Source organism: Bos javanicus, chromosome 2 (genome assembly GCF_032452875.1).
Source record: "Bos javanicus breed banteng chromosome 2, ARS-OSU_banteng_1.0, whole genome shotgun sequence".
Lineage (NCBI taxonomy): Eukaryota > Metazoa > Chordata > Mammalia > Artiodactyla > Bovidae > Bos > Bos javanicus.
Window position 1 is genome coordinate 4,788,616 of NC_083869.1, and position 16,514 is coordinate 4,805,129.

The 16,514-nt window shown below is 37.9% G+C and overlaps 1 protein-coding gene across 8 annotated transcripts in view; it reads left to right on the forward strand.

Annotated features, from left to right (window-relative positions):
- The window catches only part of WDR33 (WD repeat domain 33), a 109,916-nt gene that overhangs the window by 80,903 nt on the left and 12,499 nt on the right, over positions 1-16,514 (forward strand). For 6 of the 8 annotated variants that reach the window (XM_061432041.1, XM_061431996.1, XM_061431988.1 and 3 more), the window contains 9 exons: positions 9,181-9,307; positions 10,450-10,604; positions 10,693-10,771; positions 11,193-11,303; positions 11,673-11,767; positions 11,972-12,058; positions 12,290-12,429; positions 13,094-13,246; positions 13,879-14,967. In XM_061432041.1, the coding sequence (XP_061288025.1) occupies positions 9,181-9,307; positions 10,450-10,604; positions 10,693-10,771; positions 11,193-11,303; positions 11,673-11,767; positions 11,972-12,058; positions 12,290-12,429; positions 13,094-13,246; positions 13,879-14,967 (2,036 nt within the window). Of the gene's footprint in view, positions 1-9,180; positions 9,308-10,449; positions 10,605-10,692; positions 10,772-11,192; positions 11,304-11,672; positions 11,768-11,971; positions 12,059-12,289; positions 12,430-13,093; positions 13,247-13,878; positions 14,968-16,514 lie in introns of those variants that run through there. The other 2 variants (XM_061432031.1, XM_061432070.1) reach the window with 2 other exon arrangements.

The window sequence follows — 16,514 nt, forward strand, 5'->3', positions numbered from 1 at the left end:
TTACATGGCATTAATTTTATGTGTGTTTGATTTCAATTTTTAAAGTACTTGACAATTTCTTTTAGGTCAGCTTTTGTCAGTACTATATAAGCACATGGTACAAACATACAGAAACCATTTTCCTTGCATATGCAAATTAAATATGTACGTTAAGTAGAAGGTTGGCAAATTTATGATGTATCTACTTCCTATTCCGTATGAGTTTTTCTGTTTGTACACCCGATGCTCTTCTGACACTATATCTTCTACAGTTTTTTATAACCTGATAAACACTTCTGTGTTACCACTCAGCTCTGTCAAACCCTTACCTTTTGGCTTACATATTTATGAATTTTAAAAAGAAGTACACATTACAGATATGGTTAAAGGGCCTTTTACTTGTTCCTCTCCTGCTCCAAAACTGTCTGCTAACCTGAATTTCCATTCATCATTTCAGCTAGCATTTCAGAATTTTGCAGATTAGTCTTTTGAGGGGCTTGGAAGTATTGGAAGTATTCAGGAAGAAAGACTCATGGTCAAATTCTCACCTACAGATGTGTCATATACATTGAAAGCCTTGTAAGGCCCTCAGACATGGAAAGAAACTTGTCAGTCTTTAAAATTCAGCATTGCCCAGCTATTTGACCAGAGAAACCCTTTACCCATGATTCTGTGCACTGTTGCTGCTTAGGAGATGCTTTGTGTAAGCACTGCCTAGAGGTGTACTCTTTCCAAAATTTATTTTCCATTTAATTTAATTTAATTTATTTATTTTCCATTTAATTTTATAGTTTTTTTTTTTTTACTAACATACCTTTCTGGATTTAAAAGACAAAGATAGTAATTACTCCCAATTGATGTTCAGTGTTGGATCGAGTTTAAAATCATCCTACAAAAAAGGAAGGTAAAAGTGCTAATAAATTGCATATTCATTGACCAATGTACAAGTAACTTAATGTTCCTTAATTTTTAAAATTCTTAATTCTGCTGATCTGCTGAAATGTCTGGCTATGGACCATGACTACACATTCCCTTTGCCTTAAACTGAACTGTTATATTTTCTGTTTTTGTGGCTGAAAGTAGCTTGAGTTTGTTGTTAATGTTTGACACACTTTGTTGAATAGCAGTTCTTCAACTGTTAATGTTGTGCAAAGTGGTACTTGAATTTTGTTTGCTTTTTTTCCTTCCTGTATTAGAAAATCTTGGTGTTTTGTAAGCTATGTATGAAAGAAAACTTTCTTAAGATTTGTTCACATAATGATCTGATCCAGGAAAAATAAAATGGGGAAATGGACGCTATTTCTGACCTTCAAATAAAATTCTGTATCTTGCTTTTCAGACTGTTCACCAAGCCTTGGGACATATGCACTGTCTTAAGGCAGGGCTGTTTACCCATGTGGGCTAATAGGTCCCTTAGGGTCTGGTGAGGCTGTGAAGGAGAGATGAGATTCTTAAAATGCATAGGGGTACTAAATTCACACACAGTTTCACAGAGGCCAGGGAAGCTCCTGTAAGGGAAGATCCAAAAACAGACCTTATTCCTTTGTTGGCTTCTAGTCTTCACTGCACTATACTTTATGGTTCTGGGATCAGTTCAGTTCAGTCGCTCAGTTGTGTCCGACTCTTTGTGACCCCATGAATTGCAGCACGCCAGATTCTGGGATAGGAAATTATTAATAAACAGGAAGCCTCCAGTTTCTACAAAAATAAGCCTAGAGCTGTTCACCAAATAGCTAAGGACATCTATCCTGTTATTCCTAAAATTTTAGGATTTATTAAGAGTCTCTGCGTTATATTTCTAGGATAGCCTTTAAAAACAATAACATCTAAACATTTTATCATTAGGAAAATGTTTTTTTCCCTGCATTCTGCACCTTATTTCAAGATAGTTACATGACACTTATTTAAAAAGGTTTTTTATTTGTTTTGTGGACAGCTATCTCTAAAAAACCTGTATTAATTTTTGCTGGCTTAATTTCCATCTATATTCAGAAAACTTTTTTAAGCATTAACTTTCTTAAAAGCTTTTGTGCCTGGACTTTGTGGTTCCACAGATACTTCCCCAGAGTTCAGTTCTGTTTGTTTGCCGATCACCTACTTTAGAGATTGAGCCCCTGTAATAGGAGCCCAATAAGTACTGTTGAGCACCTTTATTTTGAATTAGTGAACAAGTGAAAGATAGATGAATGCGTGAAAGAGTAATCAGGTGGAGTAAGTAAAGTTATTAATCTCCCCATTCAGTATAAATTCTAATGCACAATTAATGGTTTCTTTCTGCAAACAAGTGTATGAAGTAATAAGCTAAACAATTCTGGGTGTCAGACACTGGTTAACCCACAAAGCAAATGCTACCTGTCTCCCAGAGATGCTAATTCTGTCACTATTCGTTTAGCGAGGATCCTGAAGGAATGTTTAGCTACCGAAGAAATGATGCAGAACTCACTGCCCTCAAAACTTAAGTTTGATTATGTATGAGTAGATTAATTTGGAATTTCTTTGGGTGGAGTTGAGTCATGGTTGTCACATTTAACAGGACCTTGCTCTTCAAGGTCAATGTGATTACTTCTCAGGTAAAAGTAATTCTTATTTTTGTGTTTAGGTTTCACCCCTAAATTCTTTCCATATTTTCAAGATGGAAAGATATTTAGAAGGTTTCCTTCTGCACCCTCCTCATTTACATTTGTGCAAGCAAAATTTGATAAACAAAAGAAACTCTTTGCCCCTTTATATGGATGTTTTATATTTGGTGAGGTGAAGGGAAGATTGGACATGGGAAGGAGGCAGTCCTGGCTACCAGTGGTCAGTGGACTAACCCAAATAGGCCTCAGTTTTCTCTTGTAAAACTTTTACAAGACTTTATAACTTTGCAGGTCTTCACTAGTTCAAGTATTGATTGAAGATAATTTTTTGTTGTTGCTATCATTTTGTAACTGAGATAGTAAATAAAAATAATGTGATTATGGAGATTTAAGAAGAAAGTTTTTTTAAAAAATAAATGTCTAAATCAGTGTTGTCCGATAGGACTTTTTGTGGTGATGGAAATATTCTATATTTATGCTTCCAATATGCTAGTCATTAGTCACATGGGGTTGTTGAACACTTGACATGTTGGTAGTGTGACTGAGGGATGTATAAAAACATTTAAATAGCCACATGTGGCTAATAGCTACTATGTTGAACAGTGCAGGTTAAATTCTTAAGTGTTTATAAGCATTCAAAAGGAGTCTCACATGTAGATTTATCATGACAGTCTTATTTTTCATTTGATGAGTTGCAACTGGGATATATTAGAATTTGGCAGTTGTACCTCCAAGTATCAGTATTGAAATCTTTCTTCAAGCACAGCCTCCATTTCTAGTTGCTGTCAAATACAGCCAAGCTGGGCTTCCTTGGTGTCTCAGAGAGGAAAGAATCTGCCTATAATGCGGGAGACCTGAGTTCTATCCTTGGGTCAGGAAGATCCCCTGGAGGAGGGAACGGCTACCCACTCCAGTATTCCTGCCTGGAGAGTTCCTGAACAGAGAAGCCTGGCAGGCTACTCTGTCTGTGTGTGGTCTGTGTGGTTGCAAAAAGTTGGATACGGCTGAGCCACTAACACTACTACTGCTACTACAACCAAGATCCTTGTTACCTTTCTCAGGGATCCTAGAGTTTTTATTTGGCAACCATGTGCCTGCATCACTGGCTTCTTAAAGCTCTGCCATCCTAATGATGATTGTATGTGTTTGCTACAATCTACCTGTAGACTCCCATCAGTACCCTACAGATCTACACGTTCCTTTATAGTATCTGGAGCAGGTTTGGTGTTGTTGAGAGTTTTATCTTTGTATTTTTTATAAGCTTAAACCTGAAACATTTAAATGTTGCTTTAAAAAATATTTGGTCTTTCATTGTTAAGTTTTTAGTCCTAAAATCTTGAGCCATTAGCAAGATGTTTTTACTTCTAAAATATCTAGGTCACTAGGCCAATAAAAATTCGTCATGTGGATATATATATATTAATTGCTTAGCATTAAAAATACTGCATTCTTGAAATTTCCATGTTTGTGGATAACAAAGCACTTTGAATGATTCTATCCTGAAATTATCTTTGAAATAATAAAAATTATTTTATAGGCATTCTGTAGGAATAATGGTTGAAATTGATAAGCCATGTGTTTGGGACTCAAGTCATTTTTCCATGAGATAATAATTTATATAAGGTTAAGTTTTTATATATGGCATGCTAGGTCACAAAACCTAATATCTTTGAACTTAATTCAGTCATACCAAGTCCAAAAGCTTTCAATGAAAACTTGCATTCCCACCGAGGCTCTGAAGTGTATCTCCTTGGGACCCTAGGCACTGGTTAGTTCTGTACTGGCAAACCCAAGTGCTAACTGGCGTCAGTCAGTCCTTGAGTTTTGAATAGAAGGAAACCAGAGGCAGTTGCCGTTATATAGAGTAATAAAAGCACATGTTGGAGATTTCAATCAGTATAGAAGAGTAAATTGCTTCTTAAACCCGTACCATTTCTTCTCCCTACACTATTAACAGCTTATGTTTTCTTCTTTACAAATGGAGCTAAAATCTGCTTAAGATATTAGAAATCAGGTTTATTGAGATATAAATTATGTATAGTAACATTTACCCTGTTTAGGTGTACAGTTCTATGAATTTTAACAAATATATGCATGATAATCAAGATATATAACATTTTTGTCCCTCCAAAAAGTTCCTTCCAATTGCTTCATTTTTGTAACCATCACCATAATCAAGATATAAAGTCTGTCACTCCAAAACGTTTCCTCTTTCAGTTCCAACCTCAATTTTAATAGCTGTATTGTATTGAATTATATTGATGTACCTAAATTTTTCTAAATAGCCCTTTATTGATATAGATTGTTTCCAGTTTTAGAATTCAAATAAGGTCCAATAAATACCTTTAAATATAAATCTTGGTGTGCTTTTTACAGCTGCAAACATGGTGGATTCCTACCAGAGGGATTACAGAATTAAAGGCTGTAAGCATTAAAACATTTTGATTGGGCCAAAAGCCCCCAGAAAGTTGTGCTAATTTCCTTTTCAACCAGTTGTGTATAAAATGTCTATAACTCATTAACAGAATCCGCCTGCCAGTGCAGGAGACATGGGTTCAACCCCTGGGTGAGGAAGATCCCTTGGAGAAGGAGACGGCAACTCACTCCAGCATTCTTCCCTGGGAAGTGCCATGGACAGAGGAGCCTGGAGAGCTAGTCCATGGGATTGCAAAAGAATCGAACACAACTTAGTGACTAAACAACCATCTTAACACTGTGTCACCAAAATTAATTTTTGCCAATTTGATGGATAAGATACTACCTAGCAAAGTAGCTTGCATTTTTTTCTCATTTTAAAAGCACATCAGAAAGTTCATACACACAGTATCTACCCATGTTGTTTATGACTAAAACCACAATATTTTAGGAAATGTGGATAGAAAAATCTTACCTTTATTCTCACAATTTCCAGTATAATTTTCCTTTCCCGCTTATCTGTATGTACATTTTTATAATAATTGTTTATGTGCATTTTTATAATCATCTTTACAGCATATGCATAGTTTGTGCATGTATAGTTTGTTTTTTAAAAGTCCACTTTATTTCAGGGCATTTGTCTTTGTCCCCAGAAGCTTCATTGCAGTAGTTGTACGTTTCTTCTGTTTGGGGGCTGTGGCGCAGTTGATTTAGTCATTCCACTTCTAAACTATTTTATACTTTTTTACTATTATGAACAAGGCTTCAAATACCATGTTTTGAAACTAAGTTTTAAAAAATCCTTTAAAATTATTTTCTTTGGATAAATTTCTACTTGTTTGATTCTTCTGGATTTAAATGTGTCATATTGACAGGAGAGGGTAGAATTTCATCATTTGAAGTAGTTTTTGTCTCTTCATTGGGAATTCAGTAACTTTTTTTCCTGGGGAAGGAATCAGTTGCATATTAGTTTCCTTCTATGCCAGCTCAATCTATTTATTTTCTCCTTTTTCATGAAAAATTATGAAAATGACTTACACTACTTGTAAAGATTTCATAAAGGTAATCAATCCATTAAGTAAATTAAAATTTTTAATTGACTTTTTTTCTCCAAAGACCATTTGTTTTCAGTATTTTAAAGTTAGCAGATGACACAGGGCGAGCTGCCCTTGCCCGTGCTCCCTCCATGCCCAGCCCTCACGCTTGTGGCACTTGCTGTCACCACACTCTCGCGTGTCCTCTCAGACACACGGTCTGTATTTTCAGCACGTGTGTGTCCTCTGTGTGTGTGCGTCTCTCTATTTAAGCCACCAAGGTTAGCAAGCTACACATACTTATTGTACATATCTTCTTAGATTATTTGTATTTATTTTTTTAAGTAGATAATATATGTACGTTTTTCAAAGATAAAATAATAAAAAGATTTGCATAGTCCCCCTTGTATTTCAGTACCCTGTCTGAAATATACCGTCCTTTGGTGAGTCTTTATGCATAGAAAAGCAGATATTCAGTAGGAAGGTACATATTTTTGTTTTCCTCTGTAACTCTCAAACTGACCTTTCACATGTAATAAGGCAGTATGGAGTAGACGACAAGAGCAGTGGCTTAGGAGCCAGCTTGTTGCATTCATATATCGGCTCTGCCACATATCAAGTGTATAATTCTGGGCAAGTTAGTTAGCCTATCTGTGCTTTGTAATCAGATGTAAAATTATGGCTCAGTATACATACTCTGCTTAGAGTAGTACCACACATAAGGAGTATATGTGTTTGCTACTGCTATTATTTTTATTATTAGGGACAGTGACCAATAAAATAATATTCAAGAATCAGTCCAGACCAATTTGACTTATATTAGTGATATATATGAATATGGTGGCTCAGACGGTAAAGCGTCTGCCTACAATGTGGGAGACCCAGGTTCAATCCCTGGGTTGGGAAGATCTCTTGGAGAAGGAAATGGTAACTCACTCCTCCAGTATTCTTGCCTGGAAAATCCCGTGGACCGAGAAGCCTGGTAGGCTACAGGCCATGGGGTCGCAGAGAGTCAGACATGACTGAGCGACTTCACTTTCACTTTCTTTTCAAGTTCATTTAACAAAAAGGGATGAATGGGATTTCTCACTTGTTTGAATTCTATTTAAATATTTCAGAAAACTTCCAAAAACAAAAGTAAAGCAACTAAAATATACTTTGTTGTTCCTTTCTTATGGGTTGATAGGGTTTTTTTTAGGGGGGGTTTGTTTTTGCATGTACGTTTTTAAACAGATATACTTTCTTTATGTAGTAAAAGTGTCTCAGAGAAAGTGAGGTAGAGGTGACTCCTGAGAATATGAACTTTTTTTGCATAGTGCATCACATTTAAAAAAATACTTTCTCATGCGCTTTCTACTCAAATTTGATAAAAATACATATCTATACAATATTAAATTTTAGGTGATAGTGACCCATAAAGTTTTAAAATTCTCTGGTCATATCTTTTAAGGATAAAGTTATTAATAAGATTTAAAGTTCTTAAGGCAAGCAAGGGGCTGGGAGCTTGATTTATATTTCTATCCAGTTTTTCCATCCTTAGCTCTTAATGAAAAAAATTAAGGGAACAACAAAACCTCTTTCCCCTTTCCCTTTGTTGGTTACAAAATAATATATATTAATTGTAGGAAATATAAAAGCAGAAGACAGAGAAATAATTACCTTGAAATTACTATTCAGTTTAATGTTGTAACAGCTTGGTATCGAGGCTTCTTGCCTTTTTTCTCTATGTAGCTGGACACACAGTCCCTCATGTTATTAATTTGTTTGCTTTCTACAGTGATAGCATCAGGAATGCTATACACAGTTGTTTTTTTTTAATAAACTTAGTATTATGATCACTTTAATCATGCTGTTATCTATAAAATCATTTATAATAGGTGTATCATGTTCCATTGAGCACATATGCCATACTGAAATTTAATTTGTAGTATATTTCCTACTCAAGAGCATTTAAAAATAAACTATATCAGTAAATATCCTTACAAATCAAATTTTATGGATACACATTATATCCTTATGATCATTTCTGAGACATGGAGTTATTGGGTTGTAGGTCATACTCTTTTTTTCATGCTTTTTCATACACATTGCCAAACTGCTCTCCAGATAGTTGGTACCTTCTGAGTGCTTACTAGCACAGGGATGGTCTTTAGTTAAGTCCTTGCCTATTTGAGGTGCGAATTCCCCTTCTCTCCAGTGCCTCTAGAACCATCTCTTCTTCCTTCCTTCCCGATTTTTCTGTTCTTCTGTATCCTTCCTCCTTCCCACTTCATAGAAGCTGGATTTGATCCAGGTTAGAGAAGGAGCTATTTCAAATGCTGTTTACCTCTCTCCATTTGCTTCTTAGTGCATTTGCTGTATAAAATACTCTTGAGGCTCTTTTTGTATGGCAACCAAGTTTTCAAAAATCATGCTCTTTTTTTTTTCAGTTTTGTAAATTCTGATTTTTGCTTTAGTGATTTTTAGTAAGCTTAGTCTATAACGCGTGTGAAGTAACTACAGTGGTTAAGAGAACTACTATCCCTAATCCAGGAGACTGGGTTCAGATTCTAGCTCCTGTTCTTGTTGAAGAGAACAGCTTTCCTCAGGATTTTGTGAGGATTTAAAGAGGTGATGATTGTAAGTGCTTCATACACTGCCTATCATATAGTGAGCACTTGATTGTCTAGCTTTTATTATCATCTCATCTGACATAAGTGTGAGTGAAACAGGGATTATTTTTCTCATTCTATATTTCAGGAAATGATATCAGAAAGATGGAATGCTTTTCCTATTGTCACGTCTAGAAAGTGATGATGTCTGGATTTATAACTTACGATCTGTAGGGACTGCTGCAAAGTAGGAAAGCTAAAGTGAACAAGAGTTGTTTCTAATACTTAGGATAATACACAGAAGATCATGAAAAGTTTGAAAAGCTTTATATACAGGGGCCTGAGAGGTAAAGCTTCCAAAAAGTCTTGACTGGCCTACCAGCAAGTAAGTGAGAATAGTTCCAGAAGAGAAATGGTTCCTGTGCCTTGTGGCATAGGACAGGTTGCATTTTAAAGTTTAAGAAGACTGAGCACTAGGATCAAAACATTTAATAGATTTCTCTACTTTGGTTTAAATTAGAATGGAGTCCTGTTTTAAATATCTATGCTGATTAGGTTTTTATCTTAACTTGTTTCCGACAGGGCACGGTGCTGATGTGAAGTGTGTAGACTGGCATCCAACGAAAGGGTTAGTTGTTTCAGGAAGTAAAGATAGTCAACAGCCAATCAAGTTCTGGGATCCCAAGACTGGGCAGAGTCTTGCAACACTGTAAGTGATAGGAACCCCACCTTGATCCTTAAAAAAAGGGGAGCACAGCTGACTGGATTGTTAACTCTTAGCCTTCTTTCCTCTCATGTATTCCTGAAAAAGTAGTGTAGACAGCAGATGGATTCTTATCTATAGGCCTTTTATTTATTAAATATGGTTTCTCTCTGAATTCCTCATCAAGTCAGGCTTGATGTTTGTTCTCCCACATACATGTAAATTTAATTTGGGTATCGTGGGGGTGAGGGGTAGGGAGGAGGTGGTTATTACTACCACTCTAGGTTACTCATAACACTGATACACTTGGCACTATATAGACTTGATATGTGTGCCACGTGTGAGACAGCCCCCTTTCTCCTTCTCCCTACAGCTCTTCAGAGGTAGGGAGGGAAAAACAGAGGGAAACAGAGAAGTTTTCCCTCTGTTTTTAAATCAGTTTTAATTTTTTTTTCTGAGGTGTTTAGTTACAATGCAGCCACATCGTAAAATTTTCTCTTTGACTCATCTGTGAACATTCACAGTTCATTTAATATTGATTGATTGTTGTTGATTTTTTTTTTTTTCCAACTAAGCAGCTGTTTCCTAGTCCCTCTGATTGAGAACTGAGCCATGTGCAGAGTGAGCTGGTTGGCAGCAAGGCTGCTTTGTTGCACAGCTCCAGTGGCCACGAGCAAATAGAACACGTTGTTAATGGTGCTCCTAGGAGACGTGTATTGTCCTGGCCTCAGCAGTTGCAGAGTCTTTAGTTCAAATTAACCCTCAAACTGTCTCAAGTTCTTTTTTAACGTTTGACTTAATAAGAGCAGGTTATTGAATTTCTAAAATTTAATGAGTTTTATTGTATATTAATTTATGTGTTCAAGTGCTTTCCTTGCTTCACAGATAAAATTTTCTACCCAGTTGAAGTTCTGCTGCTGTTTTAAATTGGTCAGTAAAAACTGCTTAGATAATGGACATTATTTCTGTCTTTGACCTATTTCTTTCATGTATATTTTAACGGTAGTCCTGTAATGTTACATGCGTTATTACTTCTAGGCCAAACTTCTTCCATCTTGACTACCGTGTGCTTTTCAAGAAAATGACCATTGATTTACACTTGTTTTGAATTCTGACCAAGGATTATTTTCTTGGTACTTTGTTTCTAGTCATGCCCATAAAAACACAGTAATGGAAGTGAAATTAAATCTCAATGGCAACTGGCTACTCACAGCATCACGTGACCACCTCTGTAAACTTTTCGACATCCGAAATCTGAAAGAAGAGCTTCAAGTCTTCCGAGGTCATAAGAAAGAAGCTACAGGTCAGTAGCTATGATATGCTTCTCATTCCATCACTGTAGAATTCTGACATCCTAATAATTTTGTTTTTCTCTATGTTTTTGTTTACAGCTGTGGCCTGGCATCCTGTTCATGAAGGACTTTTTGCCAGTGGAGGGTCTGATGGCTCTTTGTTATTTTGGCATGTTGGGTATGTGGCACTCACTACATAAAGAAGTTGTAAATTATATGAAGACCACACCCGAAAGTGAAAAAAATGATAGTGTGTTGTATTTTTCTCTGAGTGTTCATATGTCCTGTATCTGTAAACCCAGTTTGGAATAGAAAACATAGCACTTCTCTTTCTGGCTATGGAAGTCATAAAGGGAGAGGAAGACCAACTTCCTTGTTTCCTGTGATAAGGTAATTTCTAAGGCATTTCCCCTCTGAAGTGCTCTTTGGAAATATGTTATTGATCACAACTGGGTACCTCTGAAACATGTGGAATTGACCAGATTCAAAGTTACCAAGTTTGGTAGCTTTGTATTACGCTAAAAGAAAGTACCTTCTTTGGCAGAGGAGAAGCTGAGTAACTTTTGTAAAAAAGACTGCTTTCTGTGGTGCCGTTACAGAGTAGAGAAAGAAGTGGGTGGAATGGAGATGGCCCATGAAGGAATGATCTGGAGTCTGGCTTGGCATCCCCTTGGACATATTCTCTGCTCAGGCTCAAATGACCATACTAGGTAAGCTTTATGTCAAAAGTAACAAGGAATTGCTGTGTTTATGGAGCAGCTGGAGATAAATGCATATTTAGTCCATTCATAGATGAATGTTTTTATTTATTTTCTAACTTACTTTTAAGGACATGTTCGCAGTGGGTTATAAATACACATATTACAAGGAGATTGAGTATTGAATATGACTTTGTTATTTGAATTTTGTTTTACCTTCTAATTTGAAAAAAACTCTCTACATTAAAAATTTTTAGAATAGGGCATTTTAAAACTTTGTTGTTTTTGCCAGAGGACTGCTTACTACTACTGTTAAGTGCCCAGAGATACACTGAAACTCTGCTCCTCTCCTCCTCCCTCCAAATACTTTTATTTTGACAGCAAATTTTGGACCCGAAACCGACCAGGTGATAAAATGCGAGATCGATACAACCTCAACCTATTACCTGGAATGTCTGAAGATGGAGTGGAATATGGTGAGGTTCTTGCATGTTTATTCTTCTTTGAAATATGATATTCTCTAATAAAAGTGTTAAGTATTGAGAAGATTATGTAAAATGAATTTTAGTTTTATAGTTTATTGATTTATGAATCTCTAACAATTTTTATCAAGTGTTAATTGTATTGGCCCACTACATTCATGAAATCTCTATTGACAATGGCTATATTCCTATTTATAGATGACCTTGAACCTAATAGTCTGGCAGTAATTCCAGGGATGGGAATACCAGAACAACTAAAATTAGCTATGGAACAAGAACAGATGGGTAAGAGAAGTTGTTGCTATAAATTTAACTTTTTCTGTAATTTTACCTGTTTCCTATAATTGTGATAGTAAGTTATTTTGAAAATGTCAAAATGATGTATGTTGAGAAGCATTGATAAAAGTGATATAAGCTGTATAATATTTAGAATTTGTTCTTTCAAAAATACATTCACTGGTGAGGTGGCCATTTTCTTTCATTTCCTTGGCTAACCGCTTCTCTTCTTGGTTGCAGGGAAAGATGAATCAAATGAAATTGAAATGACAATTCCAGGTTTAGATTGGGGAATGGAGGAGGTAATGCAGAAGGATCAGAAAAAAGTGCCTCAGAAGAAGGTTCCGTATGCAAAACCTATCCCTGCTCAGTTCCAGCAGGTGAGCAACTCCAAGGGCACCCTCATCCCCTCCCTATGCCCTCCTCATGCGCTGGGGAACTGGTGAGTCTCACTGATGTGCAAGGATAGGTCTCCCTTATATTATCTCATCTGTTGAAGGTATGTCTGTCTGTACTATAGACTTTCTGGAGCTTTCTTCACGTATTTCAGGCATTATTAGACATAGTCTCCATCTGCTGCTTTGCAGTTAGTGCTGAGTTTGTCATGAATCTTCTCTGGATATTCTTTTATTCTCACCTTGTTATTATCCAAGCTATTGGAAGAAGAAAAGAGACTTGGAGTGGAAAGAGTATGTTGACACTCTTCAGCATATTTTTTCTGTCTTCCACTTTGTCCCTCACACAATGTGCAAAAGTGTACACGCCCTTTTGAAGAGGCAGGCAGGCTTTGCATCTTAATAGCATGTGAAATCTTGCAGCTTTTTCAACTTGGCAGTTTCTACCTAGTAATGTGCTTTGCCTAACTCTATTCCTGTGTCACTAAGAATTAGAGAATTAGAGTTAGAAATAAAGATAATTTACCAGCTGCATGAACTTGTATTCACCAGGTTGGAATGAGCTGGTGATATTATAGAATGGTTTTCTCATTCTGTCATTATAATTTACACACTTAGGGTATACTTTAATGTTCTCTTCATTCCCAAGGCATGGATGCAAAATAAAGTTCCAATTCCTGCCCCAAACGAGGTATTGAATGACAGAAAAGAAGACATTAAATTGGAAGAGAAGAAAAAAACACAAGCAGAAATCGAACAAGAGATGGCCACATTACAGTATACTAACCCACAACTTCTGGAGGTGCGTGACACTTTTGAGGGAATTCAAGATGATCTAAGAAAGTAGTGGTTAATGTTTTTTTATTGATCTGCCCTTGAGGAGAAGGAAAGGAACTCTTACATGGGTCAGATGAGCAGTATAATTTCTTATTGCTACATTAGGAAGCTAGTTTCTAGCAGAATCCTGTTTCTAAGACTTTTAAAACCAGACCAGTCAAGCAATGAGTAGACCTCAGTTGAACATACATTTTTAATAGACAAGGTAAAACCAACAGTTTCAATTTGGAGTCACATATTTATCCATAGATAAAAGAATTTTCTGTTAGCTTTAGAGCAGGTGGTTTGTTCTTTTTTTTTCTACCTTGGAAGCTACTTAGAATGATAAAACACTAGTAAATTGTTGTGCTTTCCCCGATCAAGATGGATATGAATAGTCCTGGCTGCTGTTTCCCAGCACCTGGAAAGAAGCATTTTAGAGTCTGGAAGCCTGAGTACCTTCAGAACATATGAATATCATATGGATTCTAGTTATAGTTGGGGCATTAAGAGGTCAATCAATAATGTCTTTATGTTTGTTTTGAGATTCCCCAAACAAAATAAGTGATAGTAATAATGTCATATTTATTAGCATGCCTTTTCTCTCTTTCTTTCTAGCAACTTAAAATTGAAAGACTTGCACAGAAACAGGCTGAGCAGATTCAGCCTCCTCCTTCATCTGGCACCCCTCTCCTGGGACCCCAGCCCTTTCCAGGACAAGGTCCAATGTCTCAGATTCCTCAAGGTTTTCAACAGCCTCATCCATCTCAGCAGCTGTCAATGAACATGGCTCAAATGGGGCCTCCAGGTCCACAGGGACAGTTTAGACCCCCTGGACCACAGGGACAAATGGGACCACAAGGCCCTCCACTGCATCAGGGAGGTGGGGGGCCGCAAGGATTCATGGGACCACAAGGGCCCCAGGGACCGCCCCAGGGGTTGCCAAGGCCTCAGGACATGCATGGGCCCCAGGGAATACAAAGGCATCCTGGACCTCATGGCCCTCTGGGACCTCAAGGACCACCTGGACCCCAGGGTAATGCTGGTCCTCAGGGTCATATGGGTCCTCAGGGCCCACCTGGCCCACAAGGTCACATAGGCCCCCAAGGCCCACCTGGTCCCCAGGGTCACTTGGGCCCTCAGGGACCTCCTGGTACTCAAGGTATGCAGGGACCACCTGGTCCCAGAGGAATGCAAGGACCTCCCCATCCTCACGGGATACAAGGCGGGCCAGGGTCTCAAGGGATCCAAGGTCCTGTGTCTCAGGGACCTCTGATGGGATTGAATCCAAGAGGAATGCAGGGTCCTCCAGGCCCCCGAGAGAACCAGGGTCCTGCTCCCCAAGGGATGATGCTGGGTCACCCACCTCAAGAGATGAGAGGTCCTCATCCTCCAAGTGGACTGCTGGGACATGGCCCTCAGGAGATGCGAGGTCCTCAGGAGATGCGAGGCATGCAGGGCCCTCCACCCCAAGGATCGATGCTGGGCCCTCCCCAGGAATTGAGGGGGCCTCCAGGCTCACAAGGTCAGCAGGGGCCGCCCCAGGGCTCTTTGGGACCTCCACCCCAGGGTGGCATGCAAGGGCCCCCTGGACCTCAGGGACAGCAGAACCCGGCAAGAGGGCCACATCCATCTCAAGGGCCAATACCATTCCAGCAGCAGAAAACAGCTCTGCTAGGTGATGGGCCCCGGGCCCCCTTCAACCAGGTATTACTTATTTCCAACTTGTAGACATTACACTTTGGGAAAATACACTCCACACTGAGGCAGCACTTCAAAATGCTGTGAAAGGAAGGAACAGCTGGTGTAGACGTCTCAAGTAGTGACAGTGGCTTGAGAATAGCATCATGGCTGAAGGAAGAAAGAGTAATTAAGTAGATCATTAAATATATTGCAACAGAATCTTTACTCTCAGCCTTTTCCAGAAGAACTCCCGATTGAATACAGTTCATATTTGTCTCAGGGCTCTAAAAGAGCTGTGGTGCTGAGGAGGGAGCATGGGGGCTCCAGGTCTATTCTGCTGCCTTTTCTGGGCTCTTTATTTCATAGGCTGGTGTTTCATGGGCTTCCAGACAACTGAGCCACTGCCTGCCAGCTCTACTTTTAAGATAGTCTGGGATGTTTAACTCTTGAATATACTGTAGACTATGTTCTCACTATTTTCATTTCATTGAATACTTTTAGAGATATGAGTTCAGAATTGCATGTTTTCAAATGGTGACCCTTTGGATGAAACTCTATTCAAATTGTTTTTAGTTCACGTATAAGAATATTTTCAAGAGGAAGTATTTTTGCAGAAATTTTCTTGGCTCTCTTTAGAGAATTCTGTTACTGTCAGCCAAGTTTTTTTAAACCCATCTGCTGAGCTGTGCTTGAGAGGTAGTGGAAGTTCAGTTTTCTTGGGCCGAATTACAGAAGAATGCATGGGCACTGTTTGGCTCTGTGGGTTTTTATGTTTTACTGAATTTCATAGTCTGAAAGAATTATTTGGATAAGAACAACTTTGTTTGTGTCCTTGAAGTCAGTCATGGACCAAAGTGAGTGAATGAACCACTGTTGATTCCCTGGGTCTTCACCTTTTGAAAAGCACTTGATTCCCGCCGAAGAGGGCCTGTTGTGGATGCTGTGTGTAGAACATACACCACCTCTGAGTGTCTGTGATGTGAAGGTGACCAGTGGATTCACCGAATTAAAATAACTAGATTATGGTCCTCTTCAGCACATCTTCCAGAAGTTAAAAATGGCATAGCAATGAAGAATTTGATGGCATTTGAATCTATTTCCAGAATTTATTGGGCACATTTCAGAACTTAGGATGTTTAATAAATCTAAGTTTACCATCCAGAACTGTCCTAAAACTTAAAAATATTTTATATTTTATTAATACAGTGTATATTTGTGTGTGTTTTTTATATTCAGTTCAGTTCAGTTGCTCAGTCGTGTCCTACTCTTTACAACCCCATGGACTGCAGCACACCAAGCCTCCCTGTCCATCACCAACTCCCGGAGTTTTTATATTATATTTATATTATAAATATTTATAATATTTACCTACCTAACCTTATGTTAGTGAATGAACAGCTTTCATTTTGTAGGCTAAAAATATGATGAACTTTAGCTATCACTTTGCGACTGAAATTATATAAACGTGTCAGATTCCAGAGGACAGGTCTGTGGGAACAATTTAATGTTTTTATTGTATCATATAGTAGAAGATTTTAGACATGAAAAGCAAAATGGCTCTAAAATTTAAT